This window comes from Plasmodium fragile (assembly GCF_000956335.1).
Source record: "Plasmodium fragile strain nilgiri unplaced genomic scaffold supercont1.3, whole genome shotgun sequence".
In the NCBI taxonomy this organism is placed as follows: Eukaryota; Apicomplexa; class Aconoidasida; order Haemosporida; family Plasmodiidae; genus Plasmodium; species Plasmodium fragile.
In genome coordinates, this window is record NW_012192583.1 from 470,493 (window position 1) to 485,650 (window position 15,158).

General features: G+C 42.3%; 4 protein-coding genes across 4 annotated transcripts; 2 read left to right on the forward strand and 2 right to left on the reverse strand.

Moving 5' to 3' along the window:
* Window positions 1-235: 235 nt before the first annotated feature.
* On the reverse strand, window positions 236-2,665 carry AK88_00424 (uncharacterized protein; the record flags this gene model as incomplete). The annotated part of the gene is made up of 1 exon (XM_012478075.1): window positions 236-2,665. One exon carries the CDS (start codon window positions 2,663-2,665, stop codon window positions 236-238), a length of 2,430 nt encoding a protein of 809 aa, XP_012333498.1.
* A 1,667-nt stretch (window positions 2,666-4,332) lies between these two features.
* AK88_00425 (uncharacterized protein) lies at window positions 4,333-6,211 on the forward strand (the record flags this gene model as incomplete). The annotated part of the gene is made up of 4 exons (XM_012478076.1): window positions 4,333-4,421; window positions 4,508-5,444; window positions 5,590-5,917; window positions 6,153-6,211. 4 exons carry the CDS (start codon window positions 4,333-4,335, stop codon window positions 6,209-6,211), a joined length of 1,413 nt encoding a protein of 470 aa, XP_012333499.1.
* Window positions 6,212-7,147: 936 nt separating this feature from the next.
* AK88_00426 (uncharacterized protein) lies at window positions 7,148-8,153 on the forward strand (the record flags this gene model as incomplete). The annotated part of the gene is made up of 3 exons (XM_012478077.1): window positions 7,148-7,457; window positions 7,620-7,781; window positions 7,966-8,153. The coding sequence occupies 3 exons, from the start codon at window positions 7,148-7,150 to the stop codon at window positions 8,151-8,153; spliced, it is 660 nt and encodes a 219-aa protein (XP_012333500.1).
* Window positions 8,154-8,400: 247 nt separating this feature from the next.
* Window positions 8,401-14,813, reverse strand: AK88_00427 (uncharacterized protein; the record flags this gene model as incomplete). The annotated part of the gene is made up of 10 exons (XM_012478078.1): window positions 8,401-8,679; window positions 8,818-11,743; window positions 11,932-11,990; window positions 12,295-12,454; window positions 12,724-12,791; window positions 12,955-13,032; window positions 13,139-13,251; window positions 13,384-13,454; window positions 13,585-14,356; window positions 14,612-14,813. 10 exons carry the CDS (start codon window positions 14,811-14,813, stop codon window positions 8,401-8,403), a joined length of 4,728 nt encoding a protein of 1,575 aa, XP_012333501.1.
* Window positions 14,814-15,158: the final 345 nt, after the last annotated feature.

The window sequence follows — 15,158 nt, forward strand, 5'->3', positions numbered from 1 at the left end:
CTCCAACACATAAACAAGAAAGGATTCCCCTTTTTTTTTGAGCATCTCTGGGGGATAGAAGATAATGTGCCATTGGGGCACCACGAAAGGGAGAAATGATAGGACAAGAGGGAAATGCACTAATGTAGAATATGGCGCATTATCCACTCCGCTTCGGTTATTACAAAAAAGGTAGGGCAACTAAACGTGGGAAGAGCACAACGTGTTCATCACTACAGCCTTGTACTCCACACAGTCAACCCTCGTCGAGTATGTCGCCCAAACTGTCGTCTAGGTAGTCGTCATAATCGAAGGTACGCCTGTTAGACGCTTTGGAAGTTTTTTTCTCGGAACTCTTCCTCTTCTTGCGAATTCTGTCTTTTTTCACTTCCCTTTTTAGCCACTCCAGGGTGTCCAGGTAGGGCGGCGGCGTGTCCTCCAGCGGAAGGACGATATTTGAGTGCTTGGGGAAATTGTCCGGGTCCACGAGCTTTTGCGAAAATGAGTCAAGCAGGTTTTGGCTACCCATTTGGTTGTGTGGCTCCAGCGCGTCGCGCTCACTACTCGCGTTACCCACGCCGCTGCTATCAGTGTCCGCGTCTACGTCGTGGATGGGTGGGCCTCCCTCCATCTTCTGCTTGGTCTGCAAAAATTTGTACCGGTCAATGGCGGGCCACAGCTTCTTTAGCTCCTCGTGCTCCACATCGCATGGGAAGTCTGTGTCGGAAATGATCATCTCCCTGAACTTTCTCAAAATCTTTTTTATATTTTTAATTCCATACAGCAACACATTTTTCGGCAGCATCCTATTGTCGCTCCATATTTCTATTACAAGCATTTGTTTCGGGTCGGTAAACTCACACCTCTCTTCACACCAATATTTAGTAGCGATTTTATGTACAGCCATACGTACCATACGGCAGCTACCAAAGCTAGCACTTATAGGCATATAATTCTTCTCAATAACTTCCTTCACTGGTCTTTTTTTCATACATTCATTATCCGAACCCAGTTCCCTTTTATATAATCCTTTCTCGTATGTTAGCCAGTGACCTTTTCCATATTCAATTTTTATTGAAATGTCTAAGTAACCATCTTCTTTCAGTGTGCAGATATACTGCTCCTTATTAACTACTTGTAGGTGAGACGGCATGGGTATCATCCCTGCTACTAGCATCAAGGGTCCTTTAAAAATGAGGCGCACGTTGCTCTCAACATTTATTTCTTTGCTGTATATACACACGTCTGATAAATTGAGAGCAATTTCTAGGAGGTCCTCCTGCACGTTGTCAATTCTGGTGTCTTCGTTCATATTGTGGACTTTAATGGCGACTATGGCGTACCCATATATCTGAGTCTGACAGACGTACTTTAATAGAGTGCCAAAGGTGTGCCCATCGGTTATGTTTAGGGGTCCTATGTAGAACTTTTGGTAGAGCCTGCCGTTCTGTGGGTACTTGATTATGTCTGTCGCTTCCTCCACTTTGATGTCGTTTGGCCCAAAGTCGTATTTGTCTATGAAACTTTCCCGGTGCACGCTGGAGTGCACCACACTTTCACTCTCGCCCGATGTGTCCACACCCTCTTCACCAGCACGGCCAACACCAGCATCCACGCTGCCGCCCACGCTTCCCACACCGCGCAACCTGCGCAAACGTTCCTCGCGCTTTTTGTAGATGTCCCCGTAGTTGCCGAAAAACTGGGCATCCCCGTAACCCAGCCCGGACCTATCTCTGCGCACGCCGAACCGAGGGTAGAAAAGGAAGGGGTAAAATTTCTCATTCGGCTCGTTACCACTCACACTAATCTTGTCAAAGTAGTCATACAACTTTTTGTAAATCGGGTAATGATTCACATTAAAGTCGATTGCCCTAAAGCTCCCCCAGTATTCTATGGGCATTCTCTTCATCTTGGGCTCTACCATTTTTCGCAGCGTCTCTATTTCGTATTCTTTTTCTTTGTCTACTTCTCCGTAGCCGATGTAATCTTCCCACTCTCCTCGATTGAGAAGAACCCAATTTTTCCACGTGTACAACTCTCCTTCAAAGAATCCCTTCTTTTTTAGGAAGAGAAAATCTTGTACGCTAATTAGTGGGTCTCTATCCGTTTGGTCTTTTTCGCCATTTTGTCCATTAGGTTCATTTAGATTTTTTTTTTTTTTTTCCGCTTGCTCAGCTAGCTTTTTTAAAAAGTACATAAAAAAAGAGTAATAATTGTGAATCTTTAAATTATCATTTTTATATTTATAATCCAAAATTACATTTGTTAATCCATCTGGGGTCCTAAAAACGTCCTTCGGAAATTGAGGTTCATATCCACTACTTGAGTTTTTCTTCATTTGTTCTATGTAGGCCTCTACTTCTTCCCTTGTCACTTGATACTTTTTTATAAAGTTTTTCCTTCTGGCCATTTTATAATCATCGTCCGGCTCTTGTGGTCTGCTTGTTTCCTTTATCTCGTCATCTTTGCTGAACACGATCCATTTGTTCTGCTCCCCTGTTTTGCTCCTACTGGGGCGGCGATTACTACCGAAGCAGCTTCGTGTGTACAGCTGTTCATCGCCGCTGCTTCCGATGGGACGCACATTTTGGTAACTAGGGATGAAGCAACTGTTCCGAATTTGCAAAGCTTTGCAGGTTATAATGAGGAGGGGGGCCCATGTAGAAAGGCCGATCAGCCGCATCATATAGGGTTAGTTCGAAGCGGGCGATCTTCTTTTAGTCCTCGCATTCTGTGGAGTTCCCTGGGCAATCGCGCGGCATGCACTGTGGAAGTAAACACACAAGTAGGAACTCATTAACGTGTGTTCCCAGGGACCCGCTTTCTTTGTTCCCCCCGCCTTCAGCATACACTCACGCCATTCATGTGTATATATGCAGGTGTTCCCCCTTTTCGTTGTTCCCTTTGTGAAAATTTTTTTTCTTCTTCTTTCCCCCCTTCCCCTATGTGCTGCTCATTTTGAACAAGCGCGTTCGCATCAGCCAAGTGTTCCCTCCGTGTGTATTAGCACAGGTTCGCATATCCGTACGTACCCAGAATTGTGTGGGGCACATTTGGCCGGCGAAGCGGAAGCTTGGTGATCGGCTGCCCTATGGTCAATTGCCCCATGGTGAACATCTCATGGCGCGAATTTATGTCGCCACATGAAGGTGCTCACTGCGCGTGCTCGTATTTTTCTTGCTGCTGAGAATTTCCCGACCGCTCAGCGGATCCAAATGCTTATCTAAGCAAATTGCTGTATATATGAAATAACGAAAGGAATTTTCCCCTCTTGGTAGCCTTTTTCCATTTATTCCTGTTTTTCCGCCATTTTTTCGCGTGTTTCCCCTTTTGCCGCTTTTCCTTGCCGTCAAACAGGACACATATTTTGGTGAATTATTTTCCCTTTTCTGCCCCCTTTTTTTTACTACTAGAAAAATTTGTCTTAAAATGACATTCCTGCGTCATGGAAAAAACTAAAGATGGGTCCTTGAACAGGGGAAAGGTTTGCCCCTCCGGATGAACTTCCCCCGTTGATTCCTCCTTGAGTAATCGCGGTTCCGTCTGCGGTGCGGTTCTCATGGATGTGAGTCTTGCCAAGTGTGCCCCGCTAAACACGTTTTTCTGCCCCCGCGCGGTGATTTACACCATTTCCACCCCCCCATGTTCTTTTTTTTTTTTTTTTTTTTTTTTTTTTTCCCTTCCTTGCTAAATGGTAAACTCGCATGAAATGACTCTCAGACACCGCGTGACGGAAATTATGAATGACATGCGGGTTTTCCCAAGTGGCATAAAACGATACACACAAATTAGAACAAAATAAAACGGGCAGCAACTGCACCATGAATGACATGTAGCGATAACGGACATGGTGTGTTTCTTCAGAGAAATATATATACATTTTTTTTGTTCCACATAATTTGTGTAAACATTGCTGAAAATTTTCCAAAAGGGTAAGGACCAATTTGCCTATATATTTTTTTCTCCTGTCGCGTAGCGGCACGAAGGTGAAGTGCACAGAGGGTTCACCTGACATAGTTTGTTAGCGCATCCCCATGCTGTGGGGTTAGTCGTATGGATGGGTGCATTCCGAAATAAGTTCGACGCGATCGTACTTTATATGCTAATCGCGCATAGGTGGTGACCGGGGGGGGAAGAAGTGACCCGGGAAAAGTGTGCCCCAGGGAGGTGCGGACGGATGTCTATGTGAACCGCGTATTGCTCCTTTATAGAGAGGCGCCCACTGGTGTGTTAGGCAGTCAAGAATTAACTTCAAAACACATTTGGTGAAAAAGTGCTCCACGAGGAATATACCACCACGACTATACAAATTCAGGGTGCCTATCACCAAAACGCAGAAAAAAAGGGGAAAAAATGAAAATAATCAAGCTACTACTATGCATCCTAATCATAATCAACACATGTAAAACGAGCCACGATGGAGAGCAGGAAAGCAGAATAATGTCGGTAGACATGACCGATCTGGAGCAGATTCTAAATGATGATAAATTTTTACCTTCCTAATTGTATACACACACTGGTTTGAAAGATCCAGTTCGCTACTCGAAAATGTACAGACCATTTCGAATCTTTTAAAATATGATGGCAATGTAAAGGTAGCCAAAATGAACGCTGCTGTGTATAATACTGTAATTGACAAACTTTCTGTTTATAGTTACCCTGCCCTTTTTATGTTAAAAAAAAATGAGAAACATCAGTACAAAGGAGTGAACCATATTAAAAGCATAATACATTGGATATATGAATACCTTGGTGAGAGTGTATACTCGATTGAAAATAAAAATAAATTACACACGTTCCTTCAACTGGATGAGTATAATAATTCAATTTTATTCTTTATCAACAGAAATGAGAAGGACACCCGTTTGCTAAAAGAGCTAGTACACATATATACCCTAATAGGGAATACGTTCTGCTTCTCCATTACTGACCCTAGTATTATCTCATACTTTGAAAATCAAGTGATGCAAGAAAAATATCATTTTAATTTAGAAGACTTAAAAGGCAAAGACATGTATGGAGTTTTATTCAAAAATGATGATGTTGATCAATACTTTTATTTGATTGATGATAGTGTGGGCAATTTGTACAATCCTCAATACTCCGTGCAGGAAAAACAACAGGAACTAACAAAATGGTTACAGGAAAAAACCGAACCCTTGGTTATTAAATTCTGTGAAGATTATTTTCCCCTTTTTTTTTCAAATGATACGGTTACTTTTTTTATCCTACACAACGATATAAATGACCTCAACAAGTCAGATATTATAAAGTGTGCGAAGAAGTACCCCAATATCACCTTTTCTGTGTCGGGGAATAAGGATGTGAACGAGAGGAGGCTCCTCAACGAGTTACTCATCGAGCGGGTCCAAAAGCCGGTCATGCGAATCACCGAGTTCAAGAATCACATCACCGTTCCGTACAAGTACAAGCCCATCAGCGACGACATAGACATAAATGAGCAGGTAGGGGGAGAACAGCGCCAAGTATATGCGTTGACGTACACACACACACTGAAGTGCACACGAACCGAGTTACACCCTGGCGCGCAATTACTCACATATGCACATTTTGTTTTTTACACGCTTTTTCCCGTATGCGCCCCCACAGAGCATGGATCAGTTCATCCAAGGCTACCTCAACGAGAAGAAGCACTTTTACCGAAAGAGTGAGAGAGCGCTTCCCGACGAATTCAACCACGGATACATAAAAATAATCGTTGCTGCCACCTACAACGAATACGTGTTTGACAGCACCAAGCACGTTGTGGTGCTTTACTACGCGCCCTGGTGCGGCCATTGCTACAAATTCGAGCCTGTGTATAGGGAAATCGGAAAGAGACTCAAGATATACAGAAAACAATTCAAGGACTATAAGAACGACGTGGTCATTAGCAAAATCGACGCTGTCAACAACGAGATATACGACGTGCCCATCGGTGAGTGATGTAGGGGGCGGGGTGAGGTGTAACATGCGTGCATGTGTCGTGAATATGTGCAGTAGACGAGGATCGCACGAGCAAATCAGGCCACTTCCACCCCTCATTCACAGTGTGCGCGACGATATTTCGTTTATCCGCATTTCTACGCGTACATATGTATGTCCCTTAGTGCTTCCCCGTCCAAATCACCCACGTGCACATTCGACCATCTCCCGTTCATGTCCTGCCGCAGAAGGATACCCCACCATTTACCTATACACGAAAGAGAACAAGAAGGCGCCCATCAAATAAAGCGGACCGAGGACCGTGGAAAGGATGATTTCGTGGATTTGCGAACAGGTAAAAGGGATAAAAAAGAGTGCATAAGTTTGCATAAATAGTAGCGACGGCGTCTTCCAAAATTATGGGGAATTTTTAATAAACGCACCACTTCAGCTAAGTGCTAAGTAGTTAGCCGATGAGCATGCTCCAGGCCTCGTTCAACTGGAGTGTTTTTTTTTTTTTTTTTTTAGACCAATACCAATATAGACATACAGCAATTCCTTAACATCAATTTGGACGATGAACAACTTTTCGACACATACGAGGAACTGTGAATGATCGGACAGTTTAAAGGCCTCCTGAAACGTTCGTTTTATGTGTATGCGAATGTGCATGTGTTTATGTAAGCATATCTTATCGTATATTATCACATTTTATCACATAATGTCCTAACTTATCGCACCTTTATCATATGGTGTATCCCATCTTATCCTATCCCATTTTGTGTTATATTTTTTTTAAGTGGGACCCCTTTAACTACATTTGCAATGTCCCGCCTCTCTATACATTTTCACGCCCCTTTTCAAACCCTCACCCACTCCAATTTGTGTGCAAATTGGACACTGCAAATGTTCATTTAATTAACAATAGTTTTGCTTCCTCATTAACTTTTTCATTGTATTTATCAAAATATTTATGACTATTTGTCTTTCACGTCGTTTGATGAATTATTCATTTAAAGTGCCTGTTTGCGAGAAATAAAAAAAAAAAACTGTCCCGAATTTTTTTTTTTTTTTTTTTTTCAACAATGAAAAATAGCTAGCCACCTGACCTGTTCATAATATATAGACTCTTTCCTGAGCTGCTCTGATATGGCCATTTTTTTGCCTATTCCGTAGCAGTAACAACTTGTTAGGCGCATCTCCAGTTGCATAGAACCCCCTTTTCCTCTCTCACGTGCGCACCATGTCTCAGTGTGTGTGGGAACTCCTAAGCATTGAAAAATCGTTTACCACAAAATGTGACAAGTGTGAAACAGATCCAACATACGATTCCTCCGAACATTTTGAATGTCACAATGCCCGCAGCGCGCATATAAGATCGGAAAAAGTGGACTACGATTACGCAGAGGAATTGTCTCACCACTGCAAGGAGAAGAATGAGAAGGACAAGCTAAAGTTTGAGAAAATTATGCACAAGTTTTTTATTTCAGACATTTCCAAGTATGTCAAGGCCTACGTGAAAAAGAATGACGGCAACATCCGGAGCGAAATAGGTAAAGGTCCATGTGGTTTGTCCACGCAAGTGAGCCCACAGGCGTACACATACGCACCTGTATATGTATGCGCTACTGCATATCTACGCGGCTGCTTATCTGTACAACTTGCTACATGTGCACCCGCGCGTGGACCGCGTGGGCTATGGCACTCCCGTGAAGGCATAACGTCCAGCAAAGGTACCAATTCGGAGGAAGAAAGGAACTGGGTCAACAGCTACATATACAACTTCATAAGCTATTGCCTCATGACCTACAACGACTGCAAGCACTACATCGTTATCACGAGCAGCAGAAATTTGATTCAGAAGTTGACGGGCACCGGTAAGGCGAGAGCTTCGGCAGGGTAAATGGGGGTCTGTTCTGCCAACTTGCGCGCGAAAGAAATGGGAGCTCCCACCCCTAAGACACACAAAAAAAATGACAAAAAAAGGACAAAAAAAAAGGACAACAAAAAATGACAAAAAAAATGAAGAAAAAATTACGTAAAACACCTGCACTTGTACAGGATACGGATACTACGGTATTTACTTCACGAACGGGAAAAAAATCGGAGGCATGGGCAATCTGTTCATCAAGATAAATCAAGTGAGGCACATAAGTTACAGCATCATGAAGACCCTGCGAACGAGGCCGGCCTCGGACAGGTCCATATCAAATATTGACGAAACAAGCAGCTTCACATTTGCGCTGTAGGTGAGTGACGACTGCATCGTTGTGTAAATCAGTTACCTTTGCGAAGAAAAAAAACGGAATTTTTTTTTTTTTCATTTTTTTTCCGTTTTGCGTAAAACTATCTGTGGGATATCTCCAACATGGGGCAATAATATTTTCCCTGTCCTCCCCGCTGTTGCGCATCGTGGGTGGAAAGTGTCCTCATAAAACTCAACCGTGTGAACCCTTTCTCTCCGTGTGGAACATCTGTACCCCCGAGGGGCACATATCACAACAGCTCACTGATAGATTCCTTGTAGAAAAAAAAAATCTTGGACAAGTAATTCCTGAAGTCTTTAAATACAAATTCAACTTCGTCACGCAGATAATTGAACTCTTCGCAGGATCTTAGTTCCCTGTTTATTTCTATCTTCAATTTCCGGTCTTCAATTTTGGTGAAGTGTGAGCTAAAATGGGCATAACACTTGAAGAATTCCTCGCATAGGATCATCCCAACGGTGTGCACTTCTCCCTTTGTGTGTCTCGTTTCTTTAAAAAGTTTGTACAACTTGAGGTAGGGGTGGGGGTAAATAAACGAACGGTTTTTTGTTTATATAAGTAGGCATATTGAGGTGTACATATTTATAAGCATATGCATACACGTGAAAAAAAAATCGTCACAAGGGCGACTGGGAAACTGACTTACCAAGAACACCTGCCTAGAAATCAAAGAGTTTAAATGCCGCACCTGCTTCAAACTATTTAGGCGTACCAAAAGACCCAGAAAAACATTTGTGATTACGTGAATTATGTCCGCCTTACGACATAGGTTATGCTTTATCGAATTTAAAATAAATTCAAAAGAAAATATATCAACAAAGTGGAAAGAAAAGTACGAGACATTTCTTGAATTCATGGTGAATGTTTTTTGATCATCATTTAATTGATTCGTTTTTGTTTCACAAAGGTCTTTTTCATTTTCCCTTAGAACATCTATCAGGGCATACCTCCTCGTTAAAAGCACCTTGTACACTTTACGTCCCACCGTGAAAATAAGTGGCACGTGGAAAAGCACATGCGTCTCTTTAAATGTCTGCTCGTAATTGTCATAGTAGAAATGCTTCTGCGTTATGAGTAATTTATTTTTATTTTTAAAAAACTTCAAAAATATTTTAGGCGGCCCAACTGCTTTTATGTATGTTTGCACTATCTCCTCCAAGGGGTAACTGCGTTTTTTGGAAGTGGCTTCTGTTTTGGAAGAGACCGCCTTTTGAGGTATTTTTCTGAAGGTTGGTGACTGGACGCTCCCCCATGATGTTATTTTCTCTCTTCTGTTTTTTCTTCCTCTGTTGTATATCCTTACCCCACAAGCTCTCTTCCATTTTGAACTTCGGATTGGCCTGCTTCCATGATTGATAGCCTCCTCTATGCAGTAGGCCTGGAAGCGCTTCTTAAAGGGGCGCTTCAAAAAGGAGCTCAAAAGGTGGGTAAAGAAAGCGCCACACACTGTCTCCTGGCTCGCACACTGTTCTGCTTTGTCACGTTGTACGCGCCCCCTCCGGAGCGTAGACCTCAGCGCCCCACCAACAACTCGATCGTGTTGACGATATGAGAATTTTCTTTTCCTTCTAATGAGTGCCTTCACAGCACGTGCACACTTTTCATACCCATTGCGGTTGAGAAAAAATGGCTTCACATGAAAAAGGCGAAAAAAAAAGTGAAAGAATTTAAAAAATTTTCTAAAATTTATGGAACGATTGTAAAATGTGTAAAAGAGTAAATTCATGATGAGGGAAAAGTAGGGTCGCGTTATGACGCTTATAATTTTGAAAAGGTTCATTCCTTTGTTGTAAGTTAGTGCATTATAAAAATGGTGAATATCCTTCGCGTACATTTCTTCTCTGCATTTTCTTTTTCCACCTGTTGCAAAGTCCAAAGCGTGGTTATACACGTTCAGAGTGTCCACAAGGAGGACATAAAAATGATATTCAAGAGTAAACCACAGGGTTAATTTCCACCTACAACAAGCAAATTTACTAAATTTAGATAAAACAAACTCACACAATCTTAATTCGTAGTATCTGCTAAGTCCCTCTTTGAGCCATAAATATTTTGCCTTTTTAAAATACAAGCAGTTTCCCCAGAGGGAGTGAAAAATTTCGTGCACAATTAGTTTGACTAATGAAACCTTTTGGTAAAAGTCTACCTTCACATTATTTCTATCTTCTCTACAGGGTGTACTTCCCTCAACCAGCGAGATCAACAAAGTGATACAGTTGTGATTTTCCTCCCCTGCATATTTATACGTGTTTACAATCATGAACTGGATGAACTTACTCTCTTCCAACTTGGCACGGAAGACATGTATCTTCAAATACATCATTAGTGTTTCTTTCACCACGTGCACGAAAAAGTCCTGTCTGCTTTTTCCATGACTACTTTGTGTAGGTCCTCCCTTTTCCATGTATATAAAAACGGAAATGCTTTTCACCTTCAATTCTAATTTTTTGTATAAACCGGCGAACAGGCAAAATGTGTAGGTGGCAATTTTGCTCGTCTCGCAAAACTGGTACGTTATCAATTTCGTTCCTGCAGTTGGTGTTGTGGCGAGTTTTTTCCGCCGCTTACTCAGCTGGTACAACTCCCATCGTGTTTTCGCATGCCCCCCACCACTTGGGGAGTGTAGTCTGTGCTTTTTTTTCGCCGCATTGCTCATTGAGAGAGTCGCACGCAATGTTCCTGTGCTCCTCCATTGAGAAGCGATTCTGCACAGCCTCTTTGCCCCCCCCTGGAGATGCTTCCAAAGTGAAGAGTAGAGTCCGCCGCCTTCCTGGCTGTAATACACCCTCTTGAGCCTACTATTGGTGACGACCAAATGTGATGGGCTTACAACACGGACAGGGGTGTTTCTCCCTGTGGGTGCCTTTTTATCGTTGTGCTTGTCATTTGTAAAAGAAAAGTTCACCCCTGTTCTTATTGGGGGCTCACCCCATCTTGACTCAACCGCGCTTCCTCCAATTAGCTCAATTTCAAACGAAACCTTGAGCCTAAATTTTGCCTTATGGTTGTTGTACACCAGACATGGAAATACCAGAGGGAGGTAAAAGTATTCGCAAAACGTATTTATATATGTGTACCTCCTTCTACATTCAAACTTTACCTTTTTAAAATGAAAATGGAAAATTTTCGCCTCATCATTTGGAAGAACAAAATAAAATCCCTTCTCTTTGTGTCCCTCCACGGTAGGGTCTTTCCCCCCAGAAGCAGCGGTCACCCAACATTTTTTTTTCTTCCTCACTAATTTTCTATTACTGGTGGCGTAAATGCCTTCCGTTTTTTCTTCCCCATTTTGGTAGTAGAAGAAAATGACCAATTTGTATACACCTATCTTTGTGCGCTCTTTCAAATGAATGTAAAAATTTTTTTTTTTTTTTTTCACTTCAATCTTCTCAATTTGGATGGCTTTACCGCAGGACGAAATTAAAGCCAAGTGGAGGATTCTCAGATGATCTGTGTCAGCGTAAACCTGAATTCTTTTTCTCCTTCCCAAAGAGCTTGCATAGTATATTACACATTTTCCTAAATATTTCAACGTACGCCTCAGTTTTAGAAAATGAAAATGGAGTTTGTACCTGAGCGGACAAGGGGGCAGATTAAAAGACAACAACCGATGAGGTGAGCAAGGAAGACGTGAGGTAACGGTGCAGTGAGAAAACACGTGCCTCTTCAGCAACACCCCTGGCCGCGCTAGCTGTCGCACAGATAAGGACACTGTTCTCCTTGTCCTCTTTTTTGTTTTTTTTATATCTCTTTTTGGTACATTAACGGGGTCAAGAGGGTATTCGCCGTGCTAGTCTGTCTCAAATGGTACAGGTGCGTCTGCCACGGGGTCTCCATTTGGTCGTCCCGCACTTTTCCAAATGAGGGGGAACAAAAGGCGGCAGCAATCGCCATATGGAGAGGTGCCCATGCAGGGCGCTAACCAAAGGAGTTCGGTAAATCAGACCAAGGGTTAATAAAAAAAAAAAAAAAAAAAAAAAAAAGTGGAGATGTGTCACCGCATGCTCGTGCACAAGGCGTAAGGGGAAATAGCAAGAGGGGAAAAGCAAACGTTTCAACAAACGCATGAACCAACGCAACATGCCCCGTCCATGTTGGCGACCTCGCGTTCTTCTTAACTTACTATGACATATAAAACAATGTCGAAGGTGATGTCAAAAAACACATACAAAAATTCGTGCGAACTGTACAGGTCGATATTCGACGGCGACAGGCACAGGACTTTGTAGACAATCAACAAAATGGGCTTCAGAATTACGGCAAAGAATATGACTCGATATTTTCTGTTAAGCAAGGGGGGACAAGGGGGATCACAAATTGCATGACAAAGGGGAGAAATGAAAAGTGTGTTTTTTTCCCATTTGCACAGTCCGCGTCGCACTGATGACAACATGAGCGCAGAACATCTCGTGATGGCAGGGAAGGACCAAAAGGGGGCACGATGTGAGCAGCACAGTAGGGTTAATATATGCCGTGCTGCGCTGCGCTGTGGTGTGCAGTGCCGGGGGGGGGGGTCCCCTCTTTGCGCCCGACGCGCCTCATCTCCACTTACTTATAAATGTCATATTTCTTATACAGCTCTGCGACGTGAAAGGATAAGTTTTCTTCTGATAGGCGGGCCTGTACGCGGGGTGTGTGTGTGTGCAAAGCGGTGTAAAAAATGTGAACACATATAGATTTGTGTGTTGGTCGGGGGTGGGAGAAAAGCACGTTGGGTCATCTGGGCCAGTAAGAATACCCGCGCGCTCAAAATAAGCGACGCGCTCTTTCTCTTGGCACTTACCGAAAGGAACGTCGACGTGAAGTTAATCGCAATGAAGATGAACAGATAGGCGAAGGCTTGTAGTATGTATCGCGGGGCCTGTGGGGAATAGACGGAATAAACGGGACGCCGTGAATGGAAAAACACTCTTCGCTTGCTCATACGCACAAATGGACTGCTGCCTGATAAGCACGCCGCACTATACCTGGAAGTTCCCCAGAAATATTTCAAATATGCCCGTATAAAATGATATGACGGAAAAACAAATCATGAACTGAATCTCTATTCGGCTTAGGTGACTTCGAATGTACATGTCACCTGGGTGAGGGGCAAAAGGGATGTAAAATATATATATATATATATATATAACGTGCAGAAAAAAAAAAAACAAGTTACTTATGTGACACACTGCCGCGAACAGATCACCCCCCCGCAGGAGTGCATCCTTACCCAGGGAGACCTGCAGATATATGATGAAGGAAATTATTTCTTGAATTTTCTTGAAAATGTTTGCCGACACCCTGCAGGGAAAAACACGCACACGTATGAACATAAAACAAGATACACATATATAAGCATATATATATGTGCGTGCGTGCGTGGATGAAGCTGAGGGGTATGCACGGTGATCAGGCACTGTCTCCCCCTTACCAGAAATAAAGGTACATGTAACCCCATTCCCGAATGAAGTTCACATTTTTATAATTAAAATATGTGGAGAGGAGGAAAAAAAACATATTGAGGATCATAAAAATGTCCGTCTTCTCTCGGTACTTAATAAAATATAATGTAAGAATGACAACCAAAACTAGCAAAATGTAAGTGGTCAGGTAAAGCACATTTGGAATGAACTGAAAATCATGAGACAAATGTTTTGTCCTGTAATCATAAAAAATGATATTTCCTTTCAAGTCAATTTTTAATTTATTATTATTTATTAGGAACAACATATATCTGTTCTTTTGGGTAATTTGTATTTTTTTTTTTATGGTGCCTTCCTCTAATGGGTATCTTTTAATGCAATTAAAATGAGACGTAAAAATATAATTCTCCTCGTTCTTTAAGGACGGCTCGAGTTTGTTCTTCATCCTAATGTAATTGAGCCATTGGTCCGCCGTTATCAGAACAAGGAAAAGATTATTCGACTTGTAGTTGCTCCTCCCTGTACTTCCTTCATTTTGAATATACTCATTTGTGTGCGACTCCGAGCTCGATGTTTCGTTGGTGAGGGTAGGAGACTCCTTTGTGTCTCCCTCGCTCGTTGTGACTCCCTTTTTGTGAAAATACTCTCTGTCCACATTGAAGTTGTTCAGAATGTTAATGGAGTTTTTATTTGCCTTTGCCAATATTTCTTGGTTTTTGTTTTTTTTCTTCACCAGTTTGTTCTCCCGGAAGTCAATTGTCATGTCAATGTTTATTTCGCCTGCGCGGGGGGGGGGGGGAGCGTCAGTGTAGGTGTATGCATGCGTATGCGCAGGTGTATACGTATGCGTAGGTGCAGGTGTATACGTATGCGTATGTGCAGGTGTATACGTATGCGTAGGTGCAAGTGTGAGTGTGACAGTGGCGTGCGCGGAGTATGTTGACGTATTCCGCGTGTAGAGCGGGGAGCAGATCTGCCAACACATCTGGGACCACACCCATGTGCGCCAGGGCTCCTACTCTCTCATGCTTGTACCTTCCTCGACGGAGAAAAAATACGACGGCTTAAAATTGTAGTAACTGGCCGCTAACAAATGCTCATTTTTGTACAAAAAAATAAACAGGTCATCCTTATCCACAACATTTATGTTCAGAATGTACCCCTTACATTTGTTCATGCAAAATAAAAACACCAGGAGTAGTACACCTAGGTTAACATAGCGCGCTTTAAATCTCATTTTCTCGTGACATTTTTTTCGCTTACAAAAAAAAAAACGGAAAAAAGGGGGAAAAAAAAAAAAAAGAAAAGAAAAACAATGTTCATGAATGCATTTTCTTCAAATCTTTTTCGCCTATCATATATTTTACAAACATTGTTTTAAAATTCTGTCACGTGTTTTTCGTGGGCCCTTTTTTTTACTACCGGTGGGGACGGTGGTACATGGAGTTTCGTAGGAAATGGTATTAGCATAATCGACCAAAGAGGCGATGCGCGAACGAGAAAAAAAAGGGAAACCAAAACGGAACATGTGTCAACTCAACAGCAAAAAGGAAAAAAAAAAAAAAAAAAAAAAAAAAAAAAA